Here is a 22,219-nt window from a genome sequence, read left to right as displayed (position 1 = left end):
CAAGTTTTCAATTTCGTCAAGTTTTGCAAGAAAATGATGAAGGAGCTCACCACATATCTTGCTACGATCATAAGAGTTGAGACGGAGCTTAAGTTTACTTGTATTTGAATTTGAATTGTTAGTGTTTAAATCTTTTGGATTTGAATCATTTGTACTTAAAGTTAAAAACTTTTGTATTCGAATTTGATTATGATTAATGGAAGTTGTCATTTTGGGCCTCAATTGTTACGTGTTATTCTTATTCTAACATTGCTGGAATAAATAATAAAGATAACTAAGAGCTTTGCACAAAATGCACCCATAACATACACTCATGTCATTCTTCGAACAAAAAACTCATTTTTGTGTCTTTCACAGTTCCACACTGAGTCCTCAAAACCACTACAACACCAGAGCCAGCGCTCGTCAAAGAATGGCAGATCAAGAACAAGAATTGGAGAGAGTAAGCTCAGAACTTGAAGACCTACGAGGAAACATGTGTCAAGTCATGGAAGTACTACAAGTCGTTAAGGCTAAGTTGGACACCCAAACGACGGTCGTTTCAGAAATCACCGGTCCTACGATTGAACCCCAACTTGCGAGGACAGTGCCGACCACTTGGCCGGTCTATGGTTTACCTCCCAGTTTCACACCTCCAGTTGAAGGCGCCCCTGGTTTTGTACAATCCACTCAGCAGATGGTTCCTCTATCAACTATCAATGAAACTCATCCCACGGTCCACACGCTCGCACCACCCCATGTCCATGCACACGTGCAACCTTCTTTTGAAGATCAACAACATGCTCAGAATTTTTCGGACGAAGATGATGAAAGGCATGAAGACATAAGAGGAATGAAAGAGAATTTCCAGATTCTTGAGAAAAGGTTAAGGGCTACGGAAGGTAATCAAGTCTTTGGTGCCGCTGCTAGGGAGATGTGCTTAGTATCAGGTCTTATGATTCCTGCGAAATTTAAGACCCCAGATTTCAATAGGTATGAGGGCCACTCATGTCCTAAAAGTCACCTTATTATGTACTATTGAAAAATGGCTGCGCACGTAGAGGACGATAAACTTATGATACATTGCTTCCAAGACAGCTTGAGGGGTGCTCCCTTTAAGTGGTACTTAAGCCTTGATCAAAGTAAAATTCGTTGTTTCCAAGACTTATCTGATGCTTTCATCCAACATTATAAGTATAACATGGATATGACCCCAGATAGGAGGCAATTGCTCAGCATGTCCCAGAAAGATAACGAGTCTTTTAAGGAATATGCAAAACGATGGAGGGAAGTGGCCTCGCAAGTCGAACCACCCCTTGTTGAGAAGGAGTTAGCAGATTGGTTCATGGATACGGTAAAACCTATGTTCTACAAAAGGATGGTGAGTAGTGTATCGGCAAGCTTCTCTGACTTGGTTGCCGTGGGCATAAAGGTCGAGCTTGGATTGAAGAATGGAAAAATGATAACCACCTCTGAAACATCTGGTAATAATGTCAAAATGTTTCTCGGAAGTTTCCAAAGGAAGAAAGAGGGTGAAACAAACACAATGTCAACCAGTCAAAGAAGGAGTCATTCATGGAAGAAGCAACATCAATTTTCTCAGCAACAACCAACTTATCCAGTGCATTATATTCAACAACCGTATGTGGCAGTAGTCACACCAAATTTCAACCAATCACAAGCTCCTGTCTATCAACCTATTCAACAAGCACCCGTATACCAGCAAGCATCCATTCCACCCGCTTATCAACAACCGAGGACACAGGCTCCACGTCCACAAAATCTTCCAAATCAAAATAGGGTACAAAGAGGTAGATCTCCTTTCGCTTCAATCCCTATGACGTACACTGAGTTATACCCATCGTTATTGTAGAAAGGGTTGGTGACTCCCAGACCTTTGGGTCCTCCACCAAATCCCTTACCTCCATGGTACAATCAAGATGCCCATTGTCCTTTCCATGAGGGTGCCCCTGGGAATGATCTAGAGGGATGTTATGCTTTGAAGCATGTTGTGCGAGAGCTGGTTGAGAAGAAGATCCTTTCATTCCGAGATGTTGGACCCAACGTAAAAAGTAACCCTCTGTCGGTGCATGGTGATGTTAATGCCATTGAGGATGCTTCTGATGTTTGTATAATCAAAAATGTTGAAGATGTTAAAACTCCGTTGCTAGCACTCCATGCAAGATTGGTGGGAGCTAGTTTGATTGATACATGTCACGACAACTGTGAAGAATGTATTGTTCATCTAAGGGGATGTAAAGTGGTACGAACTGATATTCAAAACTTGATGGATCAAGGTGTTTTACAAGTTTGTGGTCCTGCAACAAACGAGGAAATTTCAGTCATTGAACCCTTTTTCAATCTACCAGAACCTGTTGAGATAACTTATCAAAGAAAAGATGTTGTTCATCCATCACTAGTGGTAGTTTGTATGCCTACCCCATTTCCCTTTGAAAGCACCAAAGCGGTACCTTGGAAATATGACATAACTGTGGTAGATGGAGTGGTAGATGAAGAATCCAAAGATGTTGAAGGTGAGAAAATCTTGGAGAATGTTGACACCAATATCATGAACATCACAGGGACAAGCAAAATGACCCGCAACGGTCAGATTTATACTCCTGATGTCAATATAATCCCTCAAGAACCAACAAGGGAAGCTACAACTGCAGTTTCTGCCCCAAAATATGGAGGGGTACAATCGGCGATGCAATCAGATGAAGCGATTGAATTTCTGAAAATGATAAAGAAAAGCTACTACAAGATAGTCAATCAGTTACATCAAACACCGTCAAAAATATCTATCTTGTCCTTGCTTCTGAATTCCCAAGCTCATAGGGAGGCTCTACTGAAAGTGCTTGCTCAAGCTCATGTTACCCAAGATATAACGGTTGGCCAATTTGATGTGGTGGTCGCCAATATCACAGCCTGCAACACTCTAAGTTTCAGCAATGAAGAGCTGCCCAAGGAAGGGAAGAATCACAATCGCGCCTTACATGTATCCATAAAGTGCCAAGAAGATGTTTTGGCTAGGGTCTTAGTTGACACTGGATCGTCCCTCAATGTTCTACCAAAGAGGGCGCTTGCTAAATTATCTTACCAAGGTTCGGAAATGAAACCTAGTGCACTTGTGGTAAAAGCATTTGATGGTTCTTGGAGGATAGTAGTTGGGGAGGTAGAGCTACCAATCCAAATCGGACCGCACGTATTCCCCATCAATTTCCAAGTCATGGACATAAACCCTGCTTATAGATGCCTTTTGGGACGTCCATGGATACATGCTACAAGGGCAGTGACTTCTACTTTGCATCAGAAAATGAAGTTTGTCGTCAATGACAAGCTCGCCATTGTCTCGGGTGAAGAAGATTTTATCATCAGTCAACTCTCCTCTTTCCTTTATATCGAGGCTGATGAAGATTCCTTAGAGACCTCTTTCCAAGCACTTGAAATATCCAATGTTACACTTGCAGAAGTAAAGGATCCTATTGAGAAAATCAGTTTGTCATTCGCCTCTTTGAATAGTGCAAGGTCAGCAGTTGAAAGTGGAGGTCCTACAGGTTGGGGGCAAGTTATCAATGTCAGCGAGAAAAATGATCGTTTTGGTTTAGGGTAAAAGCCTTCTGCTAAGGAAGGAGCCCTGGTCCCTGCAAAGGACCGCATACAGAGCATACAAGAAGTTTTCCTAAGCACAGGATTTATCCATGGGGATCAAGTTAGAGCTGTTGAAGATGACATTGAAAATAGAGAAGCATCAAATCTGATATATCGATGTGAAGCAGCCTTAACAAATTGGGAAGCAGTTGAGATTCCAAAAGTTTTTCATGTGTCAAAGTAATTGTGTTTTCCTTTGTTTTTTCAAAATCCTTAGCTCTGCCCAAGGCTAACGGATCATTTGTAAGGCCACTTTAAATTTCAAAATCATTATGACAAACAAAGAGCATTTTGTTCAAATTCTTATCGTTCATTTATTTATTTTTCTTTCCTTAAAATGGAAATCCTTTCAAAAACTACAAAAATATTTTTAATTCTTTTGCAGTTTGTTTCCACTTTTCTAAAAAACCATCATTTAAAAAACATGTAGAATAATCAATAAACCAGTTGAATTCGATGACCCCACTACTTCTTATAACTTTGAACTCCCCATCTACCAAGCGGAAGAGGATAGTGAGGAAGATTGTGATTTCCCTGAAGAATTGGAAAGGCTGCTCGAGCACGAGTCAAAGGCCCTTCAGCCGCATCAAGAACCGGTAGATACAATCAACCTTGGCACCGGGGAAGAAAAGAAAGAGGTCAAAGTTGGGACTACACTTGGGGCAAGCATCAAAGAAAGATTGATCAAGTTTCTACAAGAATATGTAGATGTATTTGCTTGGTCATATCAGGATATGCCAGGTTTAGACACTGATATTGTTGTCCACAAGCTACCGCTATAGCCAGATTACCCGCCAGTGAAGCAAAAGCTCCGAAGAGCAAGACCCGACTTGAGTCTAAAGATTTGTGACGAGGTGAAACGCCAATTTGATGCCGGTTTTCTAGCAGTTGTGAAGTACCCTCAATGGGTAGCTAATATTGTACCAGTGCCCGAAAAGGATGGCAAGGTCAGGATGTGTTTCGTTTACAGGGATCTAAACAAAGCTAGCCCAAAGGACGATTTCCCCTGCCACATATTGACACTTTGGTAGACAACACTGCTAAGTTCGCGGTCTTCTCCTTTATGGACGGATTCTCGGGTTATAATCAAATTAAGATGCACCCAGAAGACATGGAAAATACCACATTCATCACCCCTTGGGGAACATTTTGCTACAAGGTAATGCCATTTGGTCTCAAAAATGCCGGGGCAAACTTACCAAAGAGCAATGGTCACTCTTTTCCATGATATGATGCACAAGGAAATTTAGGTTTATGTAGATGGTATGATTGCAAAATCCCAATGTGAAGAGGATCATATAGATCACTTACAAAAGCTATTTGAGCGTCTTTGGAAATTTCAACTACGGCTGAATCCTGCTAAATGCACCTTCGGTGTCCGATCTGGAAAATTGCTTGGTTTCATTGTTAGTGAACAAGGAATTGAGGTAGATCCAGACAAGGTTAGAGCAATACAAGAAATGCCTTCTCCACGTACAGAGAAACAAGTTAGAGGACCGGAATCCGAATCTCGGTGGAAGCTCATGTTCGATGGTTCCTCCAATTACATGGGGCATGGCGTAGGAGCTGTTCTATTGAATCCGAATGGTGGATACACTCCTTTCACAGCAAGGTTATGTTTTGATTGTACAAACAATATATCAAAATATGAGGCGTGCATCCTAGGCATCGAAGCAGCAATTGACCTCCGAATAAAAATCCTCGAAGTATGTGGAGACTCAGCCTTGGTGATATACCAAGTCAAGGGCGAATGGGAAACCCGTGATACCAAGTTGATCCCATATCGTGCCTATGTCACGGAGCTAATAAAATGCTTTGACGAAATCACTTTCCGTCATATCCCGAGGACTGAGAATCAAATAGCGGATGCTTTGGCTATGTTGGCTTCAATGTACCAAGTTAGATTCCATAATGAAGCGCCTCTCATTCAGATAGAGCGGAAGGTTGAGCCTGCCTACTGTCAGTTGATTGAAGAGGAAGCCGATGGTAAACCTTGGTTTCACGACATCAGATGCTTTTTGCAAAACCAAGAATATCCAACAGATGCAACAACCCTTGATAAGAAAACATTGAGGAAGTTAGCATCCAAATTCTTCTTAAGCAATGGTGTGTTATACAAGAGAAACCACGACATGATTCTGCTCAGATGCGTGGATGGACATGAAGCGGACCTGTTGATCAAGAAGATTCATTAAGGATCCTTTGGAACTCATGCTAATGGGAATGCCATGGCCAAGAAGATTTTGAGAGCTGGTTATTATTGGTTGACCATGGAATTCGATTGCTTCAATTATGCTAGAAAATGTCATAAATGCCAAATCTATGCAGATAAGGTACACGTGCCTCCGACCTTACTAAACGTTTTAACATCACCTTGGCCGTTCTCAATGTGGGGCATTGACATGATTGGCGCCATCAAGCCTAAAGCTTCCAACGGTCACCGCTTCATCCTGGTTGCCATTGATTACTTTACCAAATGGGTAGAAGCCGCCTCTTATGCTAATGTGACAAAACAAGTGGTTGCACGGTTCCTCAAGAAAGAGAATATTTTTAGTTATGGAGTTCCAAGCCGGATCATTACAGATAATGGGACGAATCTGAACAATAAGACCATGAAAGAACTACGTGAAAGCTTCAAGATTGAGCATCATAACTCTTCACGATATCGTCCAAAGATGAATGGTGCTGTTGAAGCCGCTAATAAAAACATCAAGAAGATCCTGCAGAAAATGGTGAAAACCTATAAGGATTGGAACGAAATGCTACCCTTTGCCCTGCATGGATACCGGACTTCCGTCCGCACTTCAATAGGGGCAACCCCATTCTCTTTGGTATATGGGATGGAAGCGGTTCTCCCAATTGAAGTGGAGATACCTTCAATGACAATCTTGATGGAAACAAAGCTAGAAAAGGCTGAATGGATCCAAAACAGATTTGATCAGTTAAACCTCATAGATGAGAAGCGAATGACTTCTTTGTGCCATTGACAGTTATACCAGAAACGACTCAAAAGGGTTTTTGACAAGAGAGTACATGTTCAGGAATTCAGAGAAGGAGACCTCGTGCTCAAGAAGATCTTGCCAATACACAAGGACTCACGTGGGAAGTGGACTCCCAATTATGAAGGCCCATATGTTGTGAAGAAAGCCTTCTCCGGAGGTGCCTTGATTCTCACAACTATGGACGATGAAGAGCCCTCACACCCTGTGAACTCTGATGCAGTTAAAAAATACAAGCCTAATAAAAACTCGCTAAGTCGAAAACCTGAAAGGGAGACTTAGGCAAAAAAGGGGTATCCCGGTGGATCAAAAACCCGAAGGGGTGATCCAGGCAAAAGTTACGGATGAATAAAAATGATAGCTCGCTAAGTTGAAAACCTGAAAGCGCAATTTAGGCAAAAAAAGAGCGTCCCGGTGGATTGAAAACCCGAAAGGGCGATCCAGGAAAAAATTAGGGGCAAAAGGCGTAAACTGCATCGGTTGTTAATGATTGACACAGAAGAATCTGAGGCAAAAGATCAATCCAGTTACGCCCCTTAGAAGCAAGGTTTTGGGGAATCACATCTATTAGGGATGTTAGTGGTCACTGAATTCAACGTAAACCTTTCCTTATTTCCATTTTCAAAATTGTAACATTCCATGGAGCTACGCCATTTGTGTGCTACCATCCTTGAATAAAATACAAGCTTTGCCTATCAATCATTGTTAATTGTGTTCTTCTATGTTTTTGTTTGTTATGCAAAGTGTCATTTATTTGTTAATGATGAAATTTTGAAACTTGAAAAGAATTTGAAATTTAGTGAAATGAACAAAATTACTTTGATATATGTGAAAATCAAGAGAAAATAATTTGTTTTTCCGAAAGTCTCAAGATTGCATAAATACTCTTGGATCACCAACAAAAATCTCCATGGAACACAACTTATTAATCCTCTGGAAGGATGGCCCTTTGGTTACTTATAACTATCAATCTTGATAGAGTCTCCGCTGGATACTTCTATTGCTTGTACGGGTTTGGGTTATTGGTGTTGGGTAATTAGAATCTCTATAAACAGTCCCCATAAACTCCCAGTCCAACCAAGTTTCAGCATTCTCATAATCATGATCATTCATATATCATGCATAAAACAAAAATTAAACCATGCATGGTTCAAAATGTACTTTGTACTCATTTGTGTTACCCCTTCGGTCTCGTCGTTGATTTCTATCTTTTGACCCAAAGACCATTTGTCGCTAGCACTCCATCCAAAGTCCAATCATCATTGGCATCCTGTATGGTCCAGTTGTCACTGGTGTTATCTCCAATCCGATTGTCATTGGTATGTCAAAGTTCAGTTGTCATTGATATCTTATCAGAAATCTAATTGTTATTTGGTACCCTTAAAATCTAGTTGTCACTAGTATCGTTTCAAAAGTTCAATTGTCATTGGCATCTCCAAAATTCAGTCGTTACTGGCATTATCATTATCATCAAAAATCCAGTGGTTACTAGTACCTTTTTAAAATCTCATGGTCATTGGAGTTTATTTAGAGTCCAGTAGTAACTGGCACTTTGGTCTTAAAAATCAATTATTGTTGGTTTTCTCTAAAAAAGTCTAGTTATAACTGGCACTCCATTTGAAAATCCAATCGTAATTGGTACCTGAAGTTTGGTTGTTACCAACATCATTTAAAGTTCAGTTGAAGTTGTCACCAATCCGTTAGAAGCTGGTTGTAATCCATTGCTTACGATCCAAGTCCAGTTGTTGGCATTTACAGAGAGTTTCATTACCTGTTTTTCCTGATGGTTCCTAGAAAGTCACAAGTGACTCTTCGTTTTAAGGAATTCCCAGAAGCTTGGATGTTACTCTTGTTGAAAAACTCCAATGGTGTTTGGTTTTGATTGATTTCTTTGTAAAGAATCATCGTACCCTTTGGCATGGATGATCTTCTTGTAAGAAAGACTCTTAATCTAGTTTGTGTGGATGATTTTCTAGTAAGAAAACTCCAATGTGTTATATGGACAATCTTCTCATAAGAAGACTCCCGTCTTTTTTGTTGTTTTGGGTAAATTTGATGTTAGAAATCTCCAAAGTCTTGGATTGGATATATTTCTTATGAGAGATCCCCAGAATTGTCAAAAGCATTCTAAGGGGTTAGGTCATGTCTGAACCTGTTTGATGAAACACACTTCGAATATTTCTTATGAGAAATCTTAAGAACTGTCAAATACATTCTAAAGTGTTGGGTCATGTCTGAACCTATCAATTAAATTGTACCTTGGATATTCCCTAGTGTCTTTTCCACAGCAAATTGTTGTCCCCAATGAGTCTCCACCCATTGCCTTCGACATTTCCTTCCACCACCGTATTCTCATCATTCCCCACAGGTCCGTCCACCATCCTTCATAAAAATCACGCTAGGGTCTATCATATCCCCAGCAAACAAAAAAAAAGTCGTTCAACTCATAGCATGGCATGTCATCGCATCTAGGGGCAAAATTCGGGTCTTTTGTATTTAAATTCCTTTCACTTTGGATACCATGAGGATTATCATCACTCATATAGGTAGTGTATGTGTTCATCCATGCTCTATCAAGCTCATACCTAGGGTTTGAGACCTTCAATTTAAGGATATTAATTAAGAGATGGTTCACATTGACTCTAGACATCATATATGGGTCCCCATGGTCTTCACATATCATTTTGATCAAGAATTCATCAAGAGTTTGAAGCTTGTTTTCCTTGGAAACCCTAATTCATTTGGGTATCTTGTGTGACTTCTTCAATAAGATTCCTCATCAATTGATAAAATATTCCAAGGGATAGTTCATATTATATCATATTACACATATATGATCCTCCATGAGTCCCAAAGATCAAGAAGATGCCAAGCTAGCAAGATGGAAACCGGATGACAGATGCTCTTGCAACGTTGGCATCAATGATTATGGTAAATTTTGGAATGAAATTCCCAATTTGATTGTGATGCGTCTTAATAAGACATCTCATGTGTTTACTATTGAAGAAGTCAAAGATGCAAAGCCTTGGTATTTTGATATCAAATGTTTCCTCCAAAGTCAGATTTACCCGTCTAGGGCATCTTTGAAAGATAAAACGACTTTGAAAAGATTAGCTGGGAACTTCTACCTGAATGGTGATGTGCTTTACAAGAGAAACTTCGATATGGTTTTGCTCAGATGCATGGATAGACACGAAGCAGACTTGTTGATGACAAAAGTCCATGAAGGCTTCTTTGGTACTCATTCCAATGGACATGCCATGGAGAAGAAGATGTTGAGAGCAAATTACTATTGGCTGATAATGGGATCTAATTGTTGCAAGTTTATGAAGAAAAGCCACAAGTGTCAAATCTATGCAGATAAGATTCATGTCCCTCCGACATTTTTGAAAATCATTTCCTCTCCATGGCCCTTCTCAATGTAGGGAATTGATATGATTGGCATGATTGATCCCAAAGCATCAAACAGACACCGTTTTATTCTAGTGGCTATTGACTACTTCACAAAGTGGGTTGAAGTGGCATTGCATGCAAATGTAACCAAGAAAGTTGTTGTAAGGTTTATCAAGAATCATATTATATGTTGTTATGGTGTGCCTAGTAATATCATTACTGATAATGGATCTAACTTAAACAATAATATGGTGGAAGCTCTTTGCAAAGACTTCAAGATTGCACATCATAATTCTTCTCCTTACAGACCCAAGATGAATGGGATTGTTGAAGCTGCAAATAAGAACATCAAGAAGATCATTCAAAAAATGGTTGTGACTTACAAAGATTGGCATGAAATGCTCCCATTTGCTTTGCATGGGTATTGCACATCCGTTTTCACTTCAACAGGGGAAACCCCTTTCTCCCTTGTTTATGGCATGGAAGTTGTGCTCCCCGTGGAGGTTAACATCCCTTCATTGCGCGTCTTGATGGAAGCCAAGTTGACAGAAGCTGAATGGTGCCAGACCAAATATGACCAATTGAACTTAATTGAAGAGAAGAGATTGATTGCCATGTGTCATGGTCAGTTATATCAACAGAGAATGAAGAAAGATTTTGATAAGAAGGTCAAACCTCATGTGTTTAGAGAAGGTGACCTTGTGCTCAAAAAGATTCTATCTTTCAAACCTGATGCTAGGGGCAAGTGGACTCCTAATTATGAAGGCCCATATGTTGTGAAGAGAGCCTTTTCAGGTGGTGCTTTGATTCTTACAACTATGGATGTTGAAGAGTTCACACATCCTGTGAATACCGATGTAGTCAAGAAATACTTCGCCTAAAAAAATAAAAAAAGAACAACTCGCTAAGTTGAAAACCCGAAAGGGAGGCTTAGGAAAAAATGAGCGTCTCGGTGGATTAAAAACCCAAAAGGGAGATCCAGGAAAAATTAGAGATATAAAATAGAAAATTCATCCCGATAGATTGAGTACCCCACCCTGGGGCAATCTAGGAAAAAATTAGGGATTATGGCAAGTAACTGCATTCGGTTGGTCCTGGTCATTGGAGGCAGCTTTGAGCCAGTCATTTGATTCTAATTCACTATTCTCAACCGAAGCCAAAAGCACAGTGGATATTGAAGTTGGTATGGAGAGTAGTGATCATCGTATTTAATGTAGCCCTTTTCCATGTAAATTACCATTTTCAACTTTTGTAAAGATCTATAGAGTCTTGTCATTTACATACTACCATCCTATTAAATAAAGTTGAGCTTTTTATCCAATTGTTTCTACTCTTATTTATTTTCATTTAAACGAAATTGAATTTTTATGATGATAATTCGAAAATAAATTAATAAATAAAGATCGCTTTTCTTAAAAGCAATTACTTTAAGAATGAACGATTTCAGCAAGGAATATCGGCAGCAGTCTGAGAACAGGTAAGTCTTGAAATGTGAAGCCTTATTGGTCGTCCACAACCGATTCGTCCTTTATCCCTAGTGGAGTTGAGCTGGGGATCAATCCCTTTTGCAAACCATTTCCCCCCGCTGAGTAGTAAGGTCTCACCCTCAGACCCTGTACAGGGTTTTATCTCCTGATTTCTTCGGTGGAGTTTATCTTCAGATATCGAAGATCTCTTGTTCCCGACAACGTTTGATTTTGAGCAACATTTGAGCCTCTATGAGGTTGTCTCCCATTTGATATGGTGTTGACCTAAAATTCCCCGCAGAGCTGGATCCTCAGCAAATCTTTTCTCTCTCTCCCCAGCCAGGGTTCAGTTATTCAAAGTTGGATGATTGTGTCCATCCCCAACATTTTTCTCCAGTTGGTGTTTCAATCTTGTCAAGATTAGCCGAGTGTTGCAATGACAATTCAAATCTAATATATTTGTACCCTTTATGTTATTTTGTCAGCATAATCATATACATACGTATTCATACATAAAACATGGCATCAGATACTTCATTATGCATTTTATTGCATTCGATTCCTTATTTATGATCCCCTGCTACGGTGATATTGTTTCCCCATACAAGTTTGGTGTGTTTGTCCTCCTTCAATTGTAGAGTGGCAGCCCCCCTTAAGCAGAAAGAGTTTAACCCTTCTTATTATCCCACTGAGTTATTTTCTCGTGGATATTTAGTGCTTCAGTTTCCTCCCCAGTTAACTATCTGGATGGGATCACTCCCCTTGAGTTATATCCTCATTGGGTCGAGTCATTGTTTGACCGTTTCTTTCTAGTTACTACCTAGATGGATATTTTGGTCCCCTGAGAGTCTATTACCCAGTAACTGGTAATATTCTTCTCAGTTTTTGAATACTTTACTTTTGCCCAATATCCGGTAAAGGTAATCTACTTCCATTATTTTCCCCAGCGGATTCGTTTTCACGTTTCCCCAGGCAGTCTATCCTTGATATGTTCATCCTAACCGATGAAAGATATTCTCCCTTTGTGGTTTTCTACCCAGTAAAAACATAGTTGTAATCCCTATTTCATTCATATGAGAGTTAATCCTTGATATGTTCATCTTAACCGATGACGAATTTTCTCCCCTTTGCGGTCTTCTACCTAGTAACCGGTAGTTGTAAATCCTGTTTTCCCCTACTTTGTGTATCCTTGATATGTTCATCTTAAACGGTGACGAATATTCTCTCTTTGGTATTTTGTCCTGTAACTGATAGATATAATTCCTATTTTTCCCCGACAGTCTATCCTTGATATGTTCATCCTAACCGATGACAGATATTCTTCCTTCAAGTTTATCCTTGATATGTTCACCGTAACTAGTGACGGGTATTCTATCTTTCGTCTTCTACCCAGTAATAGATAGTTGTAAACCCTATTTCCCAGCAGGTCATTCTTACCCAGTAACAGATAATGAACATACCTCTTTCTCCTCATTGAGTCATCCTTGATATGTTTACCCTAATCGGTAACGGATGTCCCTCTGTCAGAGTACATTATCTTCCTACCCAGTAACCAGTAATAGATAATATACTTCTGGTACTCCTGTGTTGATGTTCATTCTTCCCCAATTGAGTTTGAGTGCGTATTTCCTCAGTGAAATCGTCAATCCCTTGTTTGGTTCTCGTATTTCAGTTTTGTTCTGATTTACCCGTTTCCCTTGTAGATAACCGCTTATCCCCCAGAGTCTTTGTCGTCCCAGTGAGTTTTCCTTATGGAATTTATTATGCTTCTGCATACTTTCATTCTCCCCAAATTCTTTTCCTTTGTGGCAATATTTTCCCCACAAAGATTATTTTAACATTTTATATCATATGCATCATGAGGTCTCTTACGGACCAAAATTTGTTTCTATTGTTGTTATTTAAGTCCATTCTATTGAGTTGATACGAAGATTTTAACCTTTACATCTTCAGTTAGAATGTCCTTAAATAGGGGAAGCCGTAAAGCCCCAATTTTTACCCTAAGATCCCCCATGCTATCTCATCATATGCATTAGCTTTGGGATCACACTGTAAGACTCCAATTTTGACCCTAAGATCCCTCATGCAATTCCATCATAAGCATTAGCATTGAGATCATACCTTAGCATCCTCCTTGCCCCTCTTTCATAGGGTTTGTTTTGGGAGAGATCACCAAGCACTTTTTGACTGTATCATACTTGTATATTATCATTTTACTAATCAAAATACCAAAAATATGTCTTTGCATTTGCCTAACTCTTTTGTAGGTAGGGCATGATCGCATTGATTCATTAAGTTCATATCTAGGGTTGGAGACCCTCACGACAAAGAGCACAACCATGAATTGATCCAAGAATGGTTATGAGTATCATATATGAGTGTTACATGTTATTTTGATCAAGTTTTCTTCAAGAGTTTGGAGGTGATTTTCCTTGGAAACCCTAGTTTGACTGGGTATCTTAAGTAACTTCTCCAACAAGCTATCTCACCAATTGATCAAATTTCTCAAGGGACACTTCAAAATTCATCATATTATGCATATATGATCTACCATGAACCAAGAAAGTCCAAAGAATTGAAGGTTAGCAAGTTGGTTGATGGTGGTTGGCCAGATGAATTCATCTAATCAAAACTGGGTCTCCCTAGACCCTATCTCTTATACTATTCACCATATGAAAATGATTCCAAGAGAAAAGTTACTATAAATGACATTCCAAACAACTTTCATGTTGAGACCTAGAGCTAGTATTTCTTGTAAAATCATTTTCAATGTTGAAACATTATAGGTCATTTTGTCTAAACCCTAATTTGAAAGTCAACTTCCCAAGGCCATAACTTGCTCAATATTTATGAGATGAAAGATTTCCAAGTTGCACAATCAAATTAAAGATGTCTACGTCAATTTTGATGTTTGGAGTGAGAGTTAATTCAACTTTTATGAGCATGTGATATGAGGTTACATTATAGGTCACTTTTGACCTATACCATTGAACAAGTGATTTTTCCAAACTTCAAAAATGCATAACTCTATCATCCCAAATCCAAATGACATGAAATTGGTGACCATTTTGAAGTTTTTTGAAAGAGCTACAACTATGATGAAAACACCTTTCTCATTTGAAGCTCACATAAAAAGTTAAGCAAGGTGGAATATTGAGATATATGGCTTGAAACTTAGAAATGTTTTTGATATGTTGACATTTCCAAACTTCCACCTCAAAATTCATCATGATATAAGCTTCAAATGGAAAAGTGTTGAACATGAAAGTTGTTCCTCTTGATCTAACCATTCCAGAAAGTCCAATTTAATCCATTTTGGACAAGATTTTCTAGGGCTGCGTATGGCTTGAACATGATATCATCATTTGGCAAAGATCAAACTTCAACTTTCCATAACATTTGCCTTGCATTCTAAGTTGATTTCAGACTTACTCACACTCAATTATGGATCAAATGGAATGATTTCATGGGCCTGTACACGCCCATACACCCATGCATCACTCATTTCCAATTTTGGAAAGTCATTTGAAAGGTGCAAATATAACATGATCCAGCTATAAATAAAGCTCCATATGCTCAGAATTCAACAGAGATTCGCGCCAGATTTGATCCTAAACCCCTAACCCTTCCATTTGAGAGGATAAACCTGAGAATTTCCTTTGAAAATTAAGTTAAATTCTCACTGTTTTGAGATTCAAAACTCTAGGATCCAAGACATTTTGTGCATTCTAATCCACTTCTGCAAGCATACTGAGCAAGATCAAGCACAAGCCAAAGCAAGAACAGTTGAATCTAGACCTACATTGAAGGTATTTTCCAGAAAATTTCATCTCTTCGATTCTCTCTTAATTCCACTCAATTCTCTTGGATCTTTGGTTGTTTAAAGTCCTGCCAATGGAGGCAAGAAGATTGAGTTGCTTAGAGGTCAAATCGAAGCAACTCAGTTGACACACCTCAAAATTCAACTCCTCATATCTTTCTATATATGTGGAGTTAGTTAAAATTGAGGTCTGATTCGTGCTCTACGCCATTTTTTCTTTCAGATCATGTCCTCCTTTTTCATTTTCTTGATGGTGATGAGTGAATCAGCCCGGCCAGGGTCACCGGAGAAGATGATCGGCCTTTGGACGTCGGTGATGTGTTGGCATGGTTCAGAGCCATTGATCCTTTTCAAATTGTTTTAATCTCGTGCTTTACTTTTAAATACCAAGCCTATGTCGCGTTGACTCAAGTCCACCATGGAACGAGCGCTGGTGGCCACTTGATCTGCCACCTCAATTAATGAGGGAGATCAAGTGGTCCATGTTTTTTATGATTATTTGAATTTCATTTTAATTGCTGTATTTTCATTAATTCATATTAATTTTAATATTGATCCAAAAATTATGAGAGTTTTACCAAAAAATTTCAAATAATTTCCTCTTTCATATTCTGAATTAAAATTATTTTTTGAATCATTATTAATATTTTTCATGATTTAATTGATTTTGCATTTGTTTTTAATTGTTTAAAAATACTTTTAAGTCTTCAAAAATTCTGAAAATTTTTCTCCAAGGTCCTTTGACCTTGTTTGACCTATGATAAGCCATATTTTAAATGTATTATTTTAGTATTTTTAATTTGAATAAATGCTAATTAATTTTGTTGACCAATTGTGATGACTTGTTTGAGTTTGACTCTTGTTGTTGGACCTTGGTCAAGGTTGATTTGACTTTGTCAAGTTAATATCATTGGATTTAGGGGATTAATGGAATGTACATTCCATCTCCCAAAATGAATGATTGATATTAATTTGGTAAAAGTCCTCCTTTTATAAATTTGAGTTTTCATCTACTCCCCTCCCTCTTCATCTCATTCCCTTTCTTTATGCATTCATCTCATTTGGCCTATGATATCTCAAAGTCCTAAAGCTAGTTGATTGAAAAATTAACATGAGTATGGAGGAGATTAAGCCACACATTTTGCATATTCTTTTTGTGTGTGGTATGTTACATGAGCATAGTCCATAATACCATGTCTCTAACATGCATTAACACCAAAATTCTATTGCCCGACCTCAAATAGTTTTGACTTCTACATAAGTCCAATTACGATTGCTTAACATAGCGCAAAAGTTTTGACTTAAAAGGCATAGCATTCAAGTTAGTGAGATTGTAAGTCTCCCCTCTTTCATGGTATTGTGTGGAAACTTGGCGTTTTTTCCTTCCTTTGGAAGATGTCTTGGCTCAAGGATCCATGCTTGTGATAAGTGGGTTGAGTGTTCTCCAAAGAATGTCTAAAAATGAAAAGCAAAAGAAAAACAATACTAACTTCTAACCTATTAACAACTACCTTTTAATTTCCAGCCATTTACTTTAATGTCACTTAATTCTAGCTTTTATACATTTGCCATTGTTCATATCATTCTAATTGTGTATGTTAATGCAATTTTCACTTTGTCCACTTGGACCATATTGTGTGATATATCTTGTTTGTGTATACTTTCCTTGTTTGTGTGGTCTTTGACCATTAATGTACATAATAACAACAAAAACCCTAAAAAACTTTTGTGTGGACTGTTGGCTTGATCTTGGACAAATGGACTTTGAATTTAGACAACATTCCTATGATAAAGGACTTGGACAATGCCAACTTATTGAGGAACCAAGTGCTTGCAATTTGAAACTTCATCTGATACATCATTCAAGATCCCTTTGAGTTCATCTGCAACATGATCATTGTGAAGCTGTCATTTTGAACCTGTGACTTGTGGAATCCATCTGCTACATAGGCTAAGTTTGAAGAAGATCATGGAATGGCTAAAGCTTGGATGTGGCTATCTTTATTTGATGCCTTTACTCTTCAAGATAATATAATTATGCATTTGTGTGTTGCTTGATTCTGAAAAGTCCAAGGGAATTCTGGGTTTCTATTGACATTCTTGTCAATTGGATTGCTACCCATTTGGTCAGATCTTTTCAACATTTAACTTTTAATTTTATGCATAGGATTAGTCCCTTCATATTCTCCCCATTTCTTTAATTTTAAAATCTCTCCCTCTTTTTTTCAAAATCTTCTTTGATTGAACTTATTTTGTTCTAAACTTTGACCACCTTTGCAAAAATATAGAAACTTCGGCGTTATGCTGTTGCATTTTCAAACTTATTTTCTTAAATCAAATTTATAAATAAACTTAACTATACTTGACTTAAACTTTCAAAAAAGCCAAAAAGAACTAACTCATTCAAGCCATTTTAGGCCTTTGTGCCTTTCAAACTTAATTTTTGTTAAAAGCAATGCATCCACTTTGAAATTTGTATCACGAACTACGAGGTTTTGATCCCTCATTTTTATATTTGTATGTAGGCACAAGACCGAAGGTCTTGCCAAACACAAAAATATAATTAATGAATTATTTTCTCATCCCCCCATTCTATTTATTTGTAAACATCATTTTTGTACCAAATACATATGCACACAAAAAGGGCTCCCTAGGAGTACCTAGGACACTTTGGGTGCTAACACCTTCCCTCTGTGTAATCAACCCCCTTACCTGTAATCTCTGACATTTTATTAGTTTTGATTTGAAAACTTCTTACTTTTGGGTTTTGTTCGTACATTTTTCCCTTTTCCCTTGGAAACAATAAAAGTGCGGTGGCGACTCTTGTTATTTGATCCCTAGCTTATCCATAGCTTGATGATCATAAATTTACCGCTACAGAAATTAAGTGACGACTCTGCTGGGGAGTAGTCTCCAGTGGGTTTAGCCTAGTTTTTGTGTGTATATATTTGTATATATGTGATGTTTGTATATATGTATGTGTGATGTAATCTGCTTTTTATGCTTGGTGATCTCTGAGTGGTGGGATAAGTTCTAACCTGAACATGAGTACAATTAAGATAGGAGGATGGTATATTCATGTTCGACTTGTGTGGAGTAGTCCTTAACAAGTTGGCTTGAGATCCATCTGCTCAGTGGAGACTCTTTTAGATTTGGGAATGTCACACAAGTATTTGTGGTTAGGCATTACTATTTCTAATTTGGGTTTGAGAAGCTGAGGACCGTAGAACATTTACCCCCTCTTGGCCTATTTAGGACGTAGTGCGGAAACTGTTCAAGTGTATACTTGATAACAGTTGTTACATGATACTACACTCAGACGAGTTTCTCTTGAGAATATTATGGGTCGATGAGTGAGTCATCTTAACCTGTAATATCCGATAGATGGAATTAAGACTCTGGGAACTTTTTAGAACATGATCTACAGGTTTTATCCTTAGTTCACTCATTTGGGATGGCTCTTACCCAGACTCCATGCTCATGACTTGCAACAAACCCTTGATTCTTGGTTGATCCAATCAAGTCTTGTCAATATCAAGGGAACTTGGGTGTTGATAGGGTGTAAACCATAATCCACCAAAATGGATGATTGATCTTGACAATGACTTGATTCATCCCTTGACCTTTGTTTGCCTTGTGTGTGATCCCTTATTTGTGGTTGTTGCATTCATGCATACATGCGCATCATAACATTCATCACACGAAAATTTCAAGGAACTAAGGTATCATTTGCAAATATTTTCAGACCATGTATTATGGACGAAGGAACACTAAGAAGTACAATTTTAGATGTCCCAACTTGAAAGAGTTAAGGAAGCTAGCATCTTTTGTATTAGATCCCTTGGACTTCAAACAACGTCATGGGAAGCTTTTGTCTATCCTGTCTGGTGATGTGGTTGAAGGACTTTTGAGTGTATTGGTGTAGTTCTATGATCCTCTCTACCGTTGTTTCACTTTCCCAGATTTTTAGCTTATGTCTACATTGGAGGAGTATTCTCATCTTTTGGGGATACCTGTTTCTAATAGAGTACCTTTTAGTGGATTGGAGGAGATTCCCCGATCTAGTATGATTGTTGAAGCTCTTCACTTGAAGAAGTCTGAGATAGAGGCTCATTGGGTGAAGAAAGGAGGATTGTTTGGGTTTCCATTTGATTTCCTCATCAAGGAAGCTACTACCTTTGCTCAAGCCGGTAGTGTGGATGCTTTTGAAGCTATCTTTGTGTTGCTCATTTATGAATTAGCTTTGTTCCCTAACATTGATGGTTTTGTTGATGTTAACGCCATTAGACTTTTCTTGATTGGGAATCTTGTGCCTACTTTGTTGGGTGATATATATTTCTCTTTGCATCTAAAGAATTATAAGGGTGGTGGGACTATTGTCTGTTGCATTCCTCTTCTATACAAGTAGTTTATTTCGCACTTGCCGCAAACACCTGCTTTTGTGGAGAAAAAACAATATCTACTGTGGTCTCAGAGACTTATGTCTCTCACTAATGATGATATAGTTTGGTATGATCCTTCTTTGAGTAGTTTGGAGATTATTGATAGTTATGGTGAATTCTCTAATGTGCCTCTCATTGGTACACAAGGAGGAATTAACTACAACCCTGCTTTGACTCGTCGTCAACTTGGGTTCCCCTTGAGAGACAAACCTAATAACACTTTGTTAGAAGGCCTTTTCTATCAAGAGGGTAAAGATCCCCAACATTTGAAGCATAAGATTGTGCATACTTGGCATAATATGAATAGGAAAGGAAGATCCGAGCTTGGTCCGCATAATTCTGTAGCTTTGGAAGCTTACACTCTTTGGGTGAAGAAGAGAGCTTTGGAGTTGAAGATGCCTTATCCTTGTGAAAGACCTCTGACTATGGTTGTGGTTGAGCCATTAACTCTCCCTAACCAAGATGTAGAGGAGTTGGAAGATGCACTCGTCAAGATGAAGCAAGAGAAGGATATGCGGGAAGAGCGTTTCCATGCTTTGAGCAATAAGCATGAAGAGTTGCAGTTGGAGTCTAAGGACAAAGATGCACTTATTGAGCTAATTGAAGACCGAGTAACGAAGAGACAGAGAGAGCCAGAGGTTTCGTCTTCTAGCATGCCTCAGCCTTCCGTTGCTTGGAAGAAGATTGTTGACCAGCTTGTCCTCGAGAAGACTCAGATGAAGGCTTCTTTTGAGACCGAGACTCGTCGCATTCGAAGGAAGTACGCGCCTTCAGCCAGATCTTCTGATGTTGTTAGGGATCCTTAGGATGACTAGTCTCCTTTTCCCTTGTATTTTTTCATTTGGTTTTCGAAATTTTACTCAGTGTAATCCTTCCAATTATATAAATAAAAAGGAGATTTTTGGTCATATAAAAATTATTGCAATTGTTGATATATATGTTTGCAAATGATATAGTAAGTTCCTTGAAAATAAAAATAAATAATCAAGCATTGCATTTCATGCATCATTTTCATAAGAAGGTTTTCTCTTTCGCCAGTCATCTCAGAATTATGGAGCATCTAAAGCAAGAGAACCGAGAGCTGAAGGACGAGATCGCCCGCCTAGCTTCCATGATGGAGTCAGTTCTTGCTACTCATAATCAATCTTCTCTAACGCCTGCAACTCTTCCTACGAGGACAGTTATTTCAGAGGTGGTTACCTCTACCATGCCTGCTGCCACCGCTCACTTTGCACCTATTATGCCTGCCGGATTCCCGTGGGGAATGCCGTCCAACTTTGTGCCTGAAGGCTTTGCGCCTACTTTTACTTCCATGTCGGCATCTAGCCCAGTCATGTTTGTGCCACCTTCCGTTGTGCACACCTTACCTCGTGTAGAGGACACCATTTATCACTCCGAGCCGTCTAAGGGTCCGGATGTCTACGAGAAAGTGGATGAAATGAAGGATCAGTTTCTTGAGTTGCGCAAAGAATTGAAGATGCTAAGGGGTAAGGATTTGTTTGGAAAAAATGTTGTTGAGTTGTGTCTAGTGCCCAACGTCAAAATCTCGGTGAAGTTCAAAGTGCCTGACTTTGAAAAGTATAAGGGGAACACTTGTCCGCTCAGTCATCTAGTGATGTATGCTCCAAATATGTCTACTCAGACCGATAATGATCAACTGTTGATCCATTATTTCTTGGACAGTTTGACCGGTGCTACGCTCCGTTGGTATATGGGGTTGGATAGTGCAAGCATTCGTACTTTCAATGACCTGGGAGAGGCTTTTGTCAAGCAATATAAGTACAACGTGAACATGGCGCCTGATAGAGACCAGCTAAGGTCTATGTCTCAGAAAGACAAGGAGACATTTAAGGAGTATGCGCAGAGATGGAGGGAATTGAATGCCCAGATCACTCCTCCTTTTGAGGAAAAAGAGATGAAAAAGATCTTTCTAAAGACCCTGAGTTCATTTTATTATGAACGAATGCTTGCTAGTGCCCCCAGTGACTTTACTGAAATGGTAAACATGGGGATGAGGCTTGAGGAAGGAGTCTGAGAGGAACGTTTGTCAAAGGATGAGGCGTCAACGAGCAAGAGGTATGGCAGTAGTTTTAGCAAGAAGAAGGACAATGAAGCGAATGCAATAAGCAATGGGAGGCAGAGGAGGCCTCGTATCAGAAGGAATCCAACATCCCGTCAACATCATCATCATCAAGTATCTTTCGTTATCCCAGTATTTTCTAATCAACAATCAACACCAATTCAACAACAACAACGTCAACAACAACAACCGCAACAACGAACGAACACCTACAACAACAACAATACCAACAACAATCATCATCAACAAAAGTTTAAGAGGAAGAAGGTCTCTTTCGACCCGATTCCTATGTCTTATGCAGAATTATATCCATCCTTGGTTCTCAAGAACCTGATTCAACCAAGAAACCCACCATAGATTCCAGAGCCACTTCCTTAGTGGTATAAACC

The 22,219-nt window shown here is 38.9% G+C and overlaps 1 protein-coding gene across 1 annotated transcript; it reads left to right on the top strand.

Moving 5' to 3' along the window:
- The first annotated feature begins 412 nt into the window (after positions 1–412).
- On the top strand, positions 413–1,021 carry LOC127131169 (uncharacterized). The gene has a single exon (XM_051060104.1). The coding sequence runs from the start codon at positions 413–415 to the stop codon at positions 1,019–1,021; it is 609 nt and encodes a 202-aa protein (XP_050916061.1).
- The last annotated feature ends 21,198 nt before the right edge of the window (positions 1,022–22,219 follow it).

Source organism: Lathyrus oleraceus, chromosome 3 (assembly GCF_024323335.1).
Source record: "Lathyrus oleraceus cultivar Zhongwan6 chromosome 3, CAAS_Psat_ZW6_1.0, whole genome shotgun sequence".
Classification (NCBI taxonomy): Eukaryota; Viridiplantae; Streptophyta; class Magnoliopsida; order Fabales; family Fabaceae; genus Lathyrus; species Lathyrus oleraceus.
The sequence above is the reverse complement of the archived record's forward strand: the minus strand, read 5'-3'. Positions and strand labels throughout refer to the sequence as shown.